This window comes from Macrobrachium nipponense, chromosome 13, assembly GCF_015104395.2.
Source record: "Macrobrachium nipponense isolate FS-2020 chromosome 13, ASM1510439v2, whole genome shotgun sequence".
In the NCBI taxonomy this organism is placed as follows: domain Eukaryota; kingdom Metazoa; phylum Arthropoda; class Malacostraca; order Decapoda; family Palaemonidae; genus Macrobrachium; species Macrobrachium nipponense.
In genome coordinates this window covers 30650032-30662483 of record NC_087206.1, presented here as the reverse complement: position 1 = coordinate 30662483, position 12452 = coordinate 30650032, and the positions used below count along the sequence as shown (strand labels likewise).

The 12452-nt window shown below is 42.7% G+C and overlaps 1 protein-coding gene across 2 annotated transcripts in view; it reads left to right on the top strand.

The window, feature by feature from the left end:
- Positions 1-12452, top strand: part of LOC135225722 (selenocysteine lyase-like) — a 59122-nt gene that overhangs the window by 1803 nt on the left and 44867 nt on the right. For both annotated transcript variants that reach the window (XM_064265095.1, XM_064265097.1), the window contains exons 2-4: positions 1316-1580; positions 8575-8737; positions 11985-12117. In XM_064265095.1, the coding sequence (XP_064121165.1) occupies positions 1316-1580; positions 8575-8737; positions 11985-12117 (561 nt within the window). The remainder of the gene's footprint in view (positions 1-1315; positions 1581-8574; positions 8738-11984; positions 12118-12452) is intronic.

Here is a 12452-nt window from a genome sequence, read left to right as displayed (position 1 = left end):
TATGCAATGCAACCTACCTCGTGACTAAGATATTCTAGAAGATCTTCATGTTTAACACTGCCACATCAGAAGAATTTGCAGTTCTTTTGAATCTTGGGGCCATTGCATGTTGATGTGAATGATTAACTATTTGGGATATATTGCCTATTGAAACTAAATTTTTTTTAGTAAATAAATTTCACATGGGAGTTTTAAGGGGCTACGATAAACAGAGTTACATGAAAACTTAAGAAAATATCTTGAAAAGATTATGAAGACCCCTGTATTCTGCTTGAATTTGTTAGGTCTTTTCTTTATAATTAAGAAAGTGTTGACTGCAGGTAGATTATTATTTTTTTTATATAAAACTTGATAAGTGTTTTTAAAAGTTCAAGATACTGTATGCAATAAGGGATCCAAGAAGTCAAGTTTAGATTAATTCCTAACAATCTTGTTCTGTTGTAGCTACTTACAATGAGTAGGAAGTCATAACTTGAGCATTATTTGTCAGGCCACATTCTGTGACATTCATAATATAGTTTGGTGTATATTCCATAACCAGATTTAAGGTTGTTATTAAAAGTATGTATGACCTAGTTGATGCCATGCAGTCAACATCACTAATCTTTACAGTTTCTTGCCAATTTGTCAGTAGGTGAGTTAGGTGTTTTGGAGATTCCATTGGGGAAACAATTTGCAACATTATTCAGTAATAAAGTACATGCATATATACTGGATTATTGTACTGTATTGTTGATTAAGTTGAATCCAGGATAATGTAGTTCAGGTTAAGATTATCCCTAATGTAATGAACAAAGGAATCAAGGTAAAAGTTAGTTAAGTACTTAGCTATAGATGAAATGAAGGAAAGAGAAGTTTATGATTAATAACAGGATATTTTCCAAGTAAACTAAAGCATCAAGGTATGCTGTTTTGTTTGGTAGCAATATGATATAATCAGTTTAAAAACATAAGCATCCGTAGAAGATATTTTCACATCTTTATATTCAGGTAACAAAAGGTTTCTTTTAGTTGGCAGTGTCACATGCAAAGTATTTGAGTTATTTCATTATGATGATGAAATTTTTACCTGACACCAGGATCAAATCCAGGACTGAAGTAAAAGGAAAAAGTACTACTGACAACTACAAAGTTTGGAACCTCAATATATATGTAGTGTAATACCTAAGATTTACCTTGTAGGCTGCATAGCTTGCATAGCCTACCAGTTTTAACCAACTTTGCGACCAACAAGTTTATAATTTTATAGTACTACCTAATTGGTTTATGGATTTTTTCTGGAGTTTGATGAATATACAAATTATGGGTTTTTCAGTGGAATGTCTGGAAGCAGCAGTGGACCCAGTACTGGCAGTAGCCTTCATAAAAGAGTGTACCTTGATTATAATGCAACAACTCCATTGGCCCCTGAAGTTGTTAAGGCTGTAGAACAATCTATGCATGAAGCTTGGGGAAATCCAAGCTCGGCTCATGAAGAAGGTGCAAGAGCCAGGGCGGTCATCAACCAGGCTCGTGATGACGTTGCCAGAATGATTGGTGCTACTCCCCAGGATGTGCTTTTCATGTCAGGAGGTACAGAGGTAAATGAACACCCCCCACCCCCCTTTTTTTTTTTTTTTTTTTCTTTTCTTTTCTTATGTACTCAAATTTAGTTATACATGAACGTAGAAGGTGACCAAAGCTATGTACGTATATCAGATACTTATTGACATTGTTCATGAAGAAGTAGGGTCACTTTTTACGTACAATATATTTACATCTGCCAAAAATGCTGTTTTTTATCTTTAAAAATTTTGCATCTGTAATTTACCATTTGTTCATGCAACTTACCTGTCAGATATATATATAGCTGATAATTTCCGACACCGACAGAATTTAAAACTTACGACACACGTAGTGGGAGTCAGGTGGTTAGTACCCATTCCCGCCGCTGGGAGGCGGGTATCAGGAATCATTCCCATTTTCTATTCATAATTTTTCTGTCGCCGGTGTTGTGAACATCTGTTTACAGCACCTCCGTCTGGATTTGGAAACTTATTGCTACTTGAGTATCCCTTTTGGTTCTTTTTTTTTGAATTAATTGATTGGATCGGTGGCTAGGCACACGTTATTAGTGGATTGATTTGATTTTGGTTTGGACTTTTCTTAGAATAATATGTCAGGGTCTAGTACAGCTAGCGCTAGGTTCTGCTCTAGAACTGATTGTAGAGGTAGGCTACTGAAAGCTTCAGTAGACCCACATACGGTATGTAAGAGTTGCAGGGAGCATGAATGTGTGTATGAAAGCCGTTGCAAGGAGTGCGAAAGACTAACAGATTCTGAGTGGAAGGCGTATGAGACCTATCTTAGGAAACTTGAAAAGGATAGGTTAAGGAGGTCTTCCTCCAGGAGTGTTTCAGGCGTTCAAGATATTAATGTTTCTCCTGTTAACCCTCCTTCTGTTTTAATGCTCCTAACCCTGTAGTTTTGCCTCCGGGCCCTGAAACAGTGTCTGTAGAGAGTAATACTTTATCCTTAATATTGGAGTCGATTCGTAATCTAGAATCAAAAGTGTTGGCTCTTGAGAGCAAAAGTGACGTGCAAAAGTGCAGTGATTCCCCTTGTGTAGTGGAGGGTGCGTCAGATCGGCCTCGTTTCGCCTCTAGGCCTGGACCTCTGCTTGACTCCCAGGACCTGGGGAGGGAGCATGTCGAAAGCCGAAGGAGGGTTACAAGGAACCCCCACCGATCTGACGTGCCTTCGGCAGTTACTGATGAAAATCCCCAGACTGCCAGGGAGCGTGCGCGTGCACGCCTCCTCAAGGAGTGTTTTCGTCATCGGAGGCTTCATCCCCACGTAAAGGGTGGAGTTCTCAAGGTGCTTCACGTCCGCTGAAAAGGACGGCGCGTAATGTTGACGCTTCACGTCCTAGTTCGCCGCTTTTGCGATCTTCGCCTGACAGTGCGTTCGCTGCTTTTCCGCCGCAGAAAAGGCGTAGAGAGTCTTCGGACTTGGATTCAATTAGCTCGTGTGAGCGATACGGTCCGCTCCAGAGCTCGGGAAGAGGCCGTACCTGGGAGGAGGAGGGGGGCGTCCCCCTCGCCGCTCTCCTGCTCACAGGATCAGTCCCTCCCCAGAGCAGGTAGATTCGCCTAACAAGAGAATGATTCAGTCACTGCAGCAGCAACTTCAGGACGCTCTTGCTGCTAGAGAGGTTCTTCCGCGTCGTAGGAAGGATGAGAAGCTTCCTGTGAAGAAGTCAAGACCCGCTCTTTCTCCTCGCTCGCCTCTCTCTTCGTTCGAGTCTCCCTCTAGAGTTCGTTCTGCTCCCCAGCAGCTCTCTAGAGGAGGTGAGAAGTTCGCTTCTCGCTCTCAGGATGATATATCTCCCGCTCGCAAGTCTTCGCATGTTCGCAAGCGAGTGATCGACGCTGAGCGCGCTTCTGTGCAAGTGGAGCGCGCTTCAGGTGCCGCCAGACGCGCACCTGTTGTGGATAAACGTGCACCAGTGAGCGGCAGCCGCTCGCTGACGGACGCTCGGCGCGCACCAGTGGAAGCCAAGCGTGCACTAGTGGACGCTCGGTGCGCGCCAGTGGACGCCAAGCGTGTGTTGGTAGAAGTCGAGCGCGCACCTGTCGGCGCCAAACGTGCGGATTCGGACGCCAAGTGCGCGCTGGTAGACACCAGTCCCTCACCGATGCAAGTTCAGGTGGATGAAGGAACCCTTCATGGTCATCAGTTTTCTTCAGAGTTTCCTCCTACTTCTCCAGTTTCTGAGGAAGGAGTTAGCGACGATTTAGTAGAAGCAGAGGAAGAACAACAAACAGCTACGGTCTCATCGGACTATAAAGTTTTGATGCGTCTGCTACAGTCGGAGTTCGGAGAAACTTTTCAACCGGAAGCCCCTCGTACTCCTCCTTCTCAATTTTCTTCTTTTAAGGCAACGAAGGCATCGGGGTTCATTAAAATGAAGAAGTCGCTTTCCACGAAGCAAGCGTTCCGGAAAGTCAATGAATGGATGGAGAAGAGGAAAGCGTCAGGAAAGTCCTCTTTAGCTTTACCGCCTTCAAGACTCTGCGGTAAAGGAGGCATGTGGTACGAGACAGGAGAGGACATAGGCGTTAAACTACCAGCCTCTGCTCAAGGTGACTTTGGGAGCATCGTAGACGCCTCCAGAAGAGCCCTTCTGTCTTCATCAAAAGTCACGTGGACCCATAACGAGTTCGACTTTCACCTAAAAGGCCTCTTCAGGACTCTAGAGGTCTTCAACTTTCTTGACTGGTGTCTTGGAGTTTTAGATGCAAGGTCAAGGAGTTCTGATACTATTAGTCTGGGGGAGCTGTCCAGCGTACTTTCTTGTATGGACAAGGCCGTCAGGGATGGTTCTGAGGAGTGGCTACGCTCTTTAGCTCGGGGATTCTTAAGAAGAGAGCGCTCTTTTGTAACTTCACGGCCAAATCCGTCTCTCCAACGCAAAAGGCGGACTTGCTCTTCGCTCCTTTCTCAGACCATCTCTTTCCCCAGGCTATGGTTAAGGACATAGCTTCAAGCCTTCAGGAAAAGGCAACGCAAGATCTTCTGGCTCAGTCTTCTAGAAGGCCAGCAGCTGCTTCATCTTCTGGAGCTTCGTTTGCCAAGAAATCGAAGCCCTTTCGTGCTGGACTTTCCTCGAAAGCAGCCTCCCAGAGGAAGAGGCTCTTCCAGAGGAAAAACCCCTGCTCCGTCAAAGAGTAGGAAGTGAGTCGGAAGTCCTTCAGACGCCGGTAGGAGCCAGGCTTCTTCGATTCGCGAGAGCCTGGGAAGAGAGAGATGCCGACCCTTGGTCGCTGGATGTCGTGAGGAAAGGGTACAGGATCCCGTTCTTGAAGTCGCCCCGCTATCCTCAACACCAAAGGATTTGTCTCCCTCTTATCGAGGAGAGAAGCAGAAAGTGCTTTTCGATCTGCTGGAACAAATGATCGAGAAGCAAGCGGTAGAACAGGTCTTCGACCTGGAATCACCAGGGTTTTACAACCGCCTGTTTCCTGGTGCCGAAACAACATTCGGGGGGGTGGCGACCCGTCCTCGATGTCAGCAGTCTAAATCTCTTTGTGAGAAGAAGAAATTCAAGATGGAGACGACTCAATCGGTGCTGTCAGCTTTGAGACCGGGGGATTGGATGGTCTCACTGGACCTCCAAGACGCGTATTTTCACGTCCCCATCCATCCCCAATCAAGGAAATACCTGCGATTTGTCCTGAAGGGGAAGGTATTCCAATTCAGGGCACTTTGCTTCGGTCTGACCACAGCGCCGATGGTTTTCAACCATTCTTAATGAAGAACGTGGCAAGGCTGCTTCATTTGGAGAATATACGGATCTCTCTCTACCTAGACGACTGGCTTATTCGAGCCTCATCGCGCGAACGGTGTCTGGAGGACCTGCACACGACCATGACGTTAGCAAAGTCCCTGGGGCTTCTGGTAAACCTCGAAAAGTCGCATTTGACGCCGTCTCAATCTTTAGTCTATCTGGGGATTCAGATGGACTCAGTGGCTTTTCGGGCTTTTTGCCGTCCCAGGGCGACAACTTCAATGCTTGGAGAAAGTGGCGACCTTTCTGGGGAAGGAAACATGCTCGGTGAGGGAATGGATGAGTTTGCTGGGGACCATTTCCTCACTGGAGAAGTTTGTTTCTCTGGGAAGGCTCCACCTCAGACCTCTTCAATTCTTCCTAGCCAACAGTTGGAAGAACAAGCAAGATCTGGAGGCGATCTTGTGCTTAACGAGAGAGGTGAAGGATCACCTAAGTTGGTGGTCAGATCCTCGGAAGCTCGCAGAAGGGCTCTCCCTCAAACTTCGGAACCCCGACCTAGTGTTGTTTTCCGACGCGTCGTCCACGGGTTGGGGAGCAACACTAGGAGGGAAAGAAGTGTCGGGCACCTGGAGAGGGGAACAGGTGTCCTGGCACATCAATCTGAAAGAGCTGTCAGCCATTTATCTGGCTCTCAGGTTTTTTCCAGGAAGAAGTATCCGGCAAAGTCGTTCAGATCAATGCGGACAACACCACAGCGCTGGCATACCTAAGAAATCAAGGGGGAACTCACTCGCCTTCTCTGTTTGCCATCGCAAAGGAACTCCTGTTGTGGCAAAAGCGCAAGAAGTCACGATCCTGACAAGGTTCGTCAGGAGTACAGAATGTTCGGGCGGACCTTCTCAGTCGACGAGGACAGCTGTTGCCGACAGAGTGGACCCTTCACCAAGAGTTTGTTTTCCAGTCGCTGTGGAACCTGTGGGGCTGTCCACAGGTGGATGTCTTCGCAACGTCCAGGACGAGAAGACTTCAACTCTATTGCTCCCCAGTTCTGGACCCGGGAGCAGTCGCAGTAGACGCCCTACTTTGGAGTTGGTCGGGCCTAGACATATACGCTTTTCCCCCGCTCAAGATCCTCGGGGAAGTGATGAGGAAGTTTGCGGCATCGGAAGGAGCGAGGATGACTCTCATCGCCCCCTTCTGGCCGGCAGCCGACTGGTTCACAGAGGTGATGTCCTTCCTGGTAACTTTCCGAGGACTCTACCCTTAAGGAAAGATCTACTCAGACAGCCCCACTTCGAGAGGTACCACAAAAACCTCCCCGCTCTGAGTCTGACTGCGTTCAGACTATCAAGAAGTTGGCCAGAGCGAGGGGTTTTTCAAGACCTGTGGCGAAGGCGATTGCCACCGCAAGGAGGCCCTCCTCGATCGCTATGTACCAATCGAAGTGGGCCGTCTTCAGATCCTGGTGCAGGAAGAAGGGCATTTCCTCCACCACAACCTCTGTGAGCCAGATAGCTGACTTCCTTCTTCATCTGAGAGAAGAAGTGAAGTTGGCTGTTCCTACTATTAAAGGCTACAGGAGCGTGCTTTCTGTAGTCTTTAGACACAGAGGACTCGATTTGTCTAATAATAGGGACATTCACGATCTCATTAGATCGTTCGAAACTAGGAAGGTAGTCCAGCCTAAAGTACCTCGTGGAACTTGGATGTGGTACTCAAATATTTGATGTCGAGTAACTTCGAACCACTTCATTCAGTTTCTATCAGGAATCTCACGAAGAAAACGATCTTCCTAACCGCTCTGGCGATGGCGAAGAGGGTTAGCGAAATTCAGGCCATTAGCAAGCAGATCGGCTTTTCAGAAAGTAGTGCGGTGTGTTCTTTAAGTCCCATGTTCTTAGCAAAGAACGAGAATCCTTCCAACCCGTGGCCGAGGTCCTTCGAAAATCAAAGGGTTGGCAGATATAGTTGGGAACGAACGTGAGAGATTCCTGTGTCCTGTCAGGGCTCTAAAGTTCTATCTGCAGAGAACTAAAGCTTGCAGAGGTTCATCGGACAATTTGTGGTGTTCAGTGAGGAAACCTGATCTTCCTATGTCGAAAAAAAAACGCACTGGCGTTCTTCATCAGGAATACGATTCAAGAAGCGCATAATAAGTGTAGTGACAGTGATTTAAAGCTTTCTGAAAGTAAAAGCTCACGAAGTGAGAGCTATTGCTACTTCGGTAGCCTTTCACAAAAATATGGCTCTCAAAGATATTTTGAATGCCACAGGTTTTGGAGAAGCAATTCGGTGTTCGCTTCACACTACTCCGCGGGAGGTGAAAGTGACATACGAAAATTGCTTCTCCCTCGGACCATACATTGCTGCAGACATGTTTTGGGGGCAGGAGGTAACACTCATCCTATCCTTTAGGGATTAGGGGGTTTTTAATTTGTGTTTATGGTTGTGGGGTGACCGCCTGGGGCGGGTCTCCCTTCCATTAGCTTAGTTAAGTGGGATACCTTTGGTAAACTAAGCCAGGTGGTGGTATTTTTGTCTCGTTGCCCTCATTAGTATGGTCCATGGTCTAGTCACGTCGTGGTCTCGCCCCTGTTGACAGATCATCTGGAGTGCACCAGCTTCATAGGTCTCTACCTTGCTGGCAACTCTAGTAGCACAAGCAGACTTACGTGGCAGTAATCACGAAGCAGCTATGCTAACAGGTAAGGAATCAAGATATCAATTATCTGCACATATGTGTTTCCTAAATCCGCTCTATTCCTTGTCCCTCCTCCCAACCCCCAAAGGGGGATTGGGATTCATTGCTATATATATATCTGACAGGTAAAGTTGCATGAACAAAATGATATTGTAATGATACAATTAAGTTTTTGTGTTCATACTTGACCTGGCAGATATATATATTAAGTACCCGCCCACCTCCCCTCAGGAGACAGTGAAAATAAAAATTATGAATAGAAAATGGGAATGATTCCTGATACCCGCCTCCCAGCGGCGGGAATGGGTACTAACCACCTGACTCCCACTACGTGTGTCGTAAGTTTTAAATTCTGTCGGTGTCGGAAATTATCAGCTATATATATATCTGACAGGTAAGTTGCATGAACAAACTTAATTGTATCATTACAATATCATTTCTCTCCCCTAAGTATAATTATTTTATCAGGGATCTGTTATATGTACAAAAGTTATTGTATGCCATTTTTGGTGATTATGAATTTATAAAGATTACTATAATAGCAAAAGTGATACAATCTCTTAATTGCTTATATTTATTGAATACTCTCTCTTACATCCAGGCAAACAATCTAGTGCTTCACTGTGCAGTAACACACTTCCGAAAATGGTGTCTATCGCAGGAGTCGCCCATCTATCACCACCTTCGTCCACACATCATCACCACCAAGGTTGAACATGATGCTGTCAAATTACCCCTCACCCATAGATATGCCATAGAAGCCGGTATGTCCCGTATATGGAAAAGATGTCTTTGTTTTGAAAGGCATCTAGCTTTACTCTTTACTTAAAAAATCTCTTAGTTTCATGTCATGTTTTTCTTAATCAGAACTAGACTTTTTTTTCTTTTCTTTTTTTTAATATTACAAAAGGGGAAAAGGTTAGCCTAATGAATCATTAATAGTGTGAGATATGCAGAATTTTCAAATTGAAGTTTGTTTAAGGTAAATTAGTTCAATTATCTTGTCAAACTACTTATGGTAATGATGATTTGCTTTTGAGTATAGTATATAGTATTTGGGAATTTCAGGTTTGTAAAGTAAAATCAAATTTGCCATACAAACCTGTATATCATAATCAGACTTACTAATTGCTGTTAGGTAGGAGTGATAAGAGAAAATGATCCTCACCTACAGAGAGATTCCAGTGGGTCTAGATTCACACAGGAACAAAAAAGGCCAGGAATCCGGTGTCCAAGACAATATGAAAGCGAAGCAATTGTGTTTATCAGGATACTTCAACAGATTCATTGAAAATGAATCACTCAAGGGAGATGTAGCCACTGGTGACCCTAGAAATCCACAGGATAATTGATGGATGAATTAATAGATTAAAATGAAAAGGAGGAACAACAGGTAGGGCATATTCTGCCGTAAATAATGGTCCTTACAAGTACACGCTTGAACCCTAATGCATAACATCTCAAAACTTAGTAAAGGTTGATTGTCAGTTTTATGTCCCTACAAGTGAAGTCAGGAGGGTCCTGATTTTGGGAATTGTCACTCTTACTTGAGACACTCCCTCCTCAAATAGAATAGAGCAGTCTCTAAGAAGAAATGGCCAAAGCCAATACAAAATTGTATTCTTTGATACGAAATTCTGTTTCTCATTTGTAGAAACAAATGACCATAAATAACCCTAAATTCAGTCTTGGAGAAACAAATCCACAGTTATGTATGGGTACAAATATATTTAAAAATACATACAAATAATACTTCAGTTATCTGGATGAATCGAGCCAAGCACCTGTCAGATAATGGTGAAATCTGGATAAGGGTAAATAAAAAATATAGCAGTGTTCAAAGGCAACTATGTACCTTCCTCACCTAACTTGTAAATACCACATAATGGTAGACACTCAGTATCGTCATAAACAAAAACATCTCACTTGTAACTGAAAATTATTTGTAAGGCAACTGTCTACTGTTTTTTTTCATATTTGTAACAAAATATACTACTACATACATACAATTTGAAAAACAATGAAACCCCTTCTTTTCCTCTCACAAATGACACAATTCAGTAGTTAGGTAGCCTATCTTTGTTTGTCCAAAGCCTGCCATGTTTTTATGACCATTAATGTATTTTTATACAGCAACTTTCTTATCAGTAGTTATCATACAACACACACAGTTGTTTATGTCAGTTCTTTGGTAAGTGGTTGTTAATCATGAGATGTTATGAATTGTTACATAATCTATAAGTTTGGTAATCTTGCTTGAAAGCCTAGCTTAGTACATTTTACCTAGAATGATGTACTGAAAATGAAATTCATTCAGTTAGTAGAGACCATATTTATTTTTTATTTTCATTTATTTAACAAGATGGGATTGCTGAGGAAAGAGATTTAGCCTATTTTTATGTGGGTTATTGCAAATACAACTTACATGATACACAAAATATATACAAGGCAGTCCCCAGTTAATGGCGGGGGTTCTGTTCCCAGCCGAGTACCGCTAACTGAAAATCGGCAATGGTAATAGCAAACCTGCTTACCTGCAGGAAATCTAGTTAACAGCATCGCTAGACATGTGCCGTAAAACTGGATTGCTGTTAACCAGGAACTGCCTTATAATGAAATCATGTGTAGGGGTTGATATTTTTAAGGGTTACATGATACATGAGGTGGAATGATACACAAGTATATACAGCATACAGTATTTCATTTGTTTTATTCATTTTGCTCTATCATGGAAACTGCAAAGCATCCTGTGTTTACGTCTCTAGTAACATCTATAGTACATATGGCATTTCTCAGTGATGGTTGTCCAAAACAAATTCAAATCCACTACTGTACTAAAAATTGTTGATCATTTTCAGTTTTACTGAAATTAAGGATTTTTCATTTCACTTCATAATATCATGGAAGCTTTACTTTTATGCCTGTGTGTGTTTAATCTGCATGTGATATTTCATCAGTGTTAATGTGTTAATGTCACTTTCTCTACTTAGTGCACCTCTTTTTCTGTGTGAATGTGCCACTTAGTGCAGTATCACTTTTTTTATTTACTGTACAGTCTTTTATTACAAGGTTAGTTGTTTATATTAGTATGATTATCACACATAACACTACACAAGAGAATATTCTATTACTGTAGATATGTCATCTCTGAAAATACAGTATTTAAAATGCAACTTTATAGATGTTAGCAACATATTGTGCAATTTATAACTTAAGTCTTGGTGCCACCACCCAAAGTAGAGGAGGTATGTAGACACGGATTACAAGTTCTTTGTGGGGATGATCATTCTCCAGGAAATTTTTTACATCATCCCATTTTGCAAACATGTCCTTAATGTAGGCACATTATGTATGCCCATTCATTTTCTGAATCTTTCAAAACAGCCTCTGCTGGCCTTAAATTCACTAACAGCAGTGCTTGTAGGCATTTTCTCACTGAGATCGGCATGCAACTTCCTCCAACACATTGTTATGAGTTCTTTCTTTAATCGTATAGTGTGTATAGTGTTTCTCACCTTTTTACAGAAGAGCTAGCACTTGGAACATTCTTTGGCCCCATGATGGCTTATTTAGTAGTTGCACTCGAATAAAAAAGCACAAAAACAATGAACATAACAGCAGAATGGGTCATGAAAGAAGATTTGATGCTTTGTTTGGGTGCTCGAAACGAGAGGCCCGGTCACATGCTGGGCCCCAGATGGAGTGTTTCCGAGTGTATGAAAACAGGAAACGTACGACAACCGAGACAAAATTTTGTAGAAAAAAGTCCACGAAAACCGTAACGTACGTAAAGAGATGTGTACGAAAACCAAGGGTTGACTGTATATACATCTTTGGTCCTTGGCCACCGGTTCAGGTGAGTTGGATAATGAAGATCCAGATAATCAAGGGATGATTGTACTTTTAAAAGTTTTCATTAGGCTGATTCAGTATTAGTTAGAGCTATTTATTTACAAGAGTTCTGGTATATTAGGTCCTTTGGAATATATAGTAATCTTTTTTATATTACAGATGTGACATACCTAGGAGTAGAAAACCTACCTGAGGCTGTGCTTGAGTCCATCAGGCCATCTACTTGTCTTATCACCATCATGCTTGCAAATAATGAAACTGGAATAATGTTTTCAGTTGCACACATTGGAAGGTACTTTATACATTTGATTTATATTCATGTCTTTATATGATGTTGAATAAAATAACTCCTTAACTTACGAGATATTTTGTGGATCTGGCCTTATAATAAGTAGCAAACACTCTATGGTACATTTTCAAGTTATCCCACAGTTACCGTATATACTTGCATAACACGCGATCTCGCATATCATGCGACCCCCAAATTTTCACCCTTAAAAAATTATTATATCTTGTATCTCACGTACCATGCGAGTTAAATTTACGAGACCAAATAACAATGAGCTAACCTCTTTTCCTCCTCTTATTCCATTTTTTAGTTAGGCTAACCCCTTTTCATCCATCTCT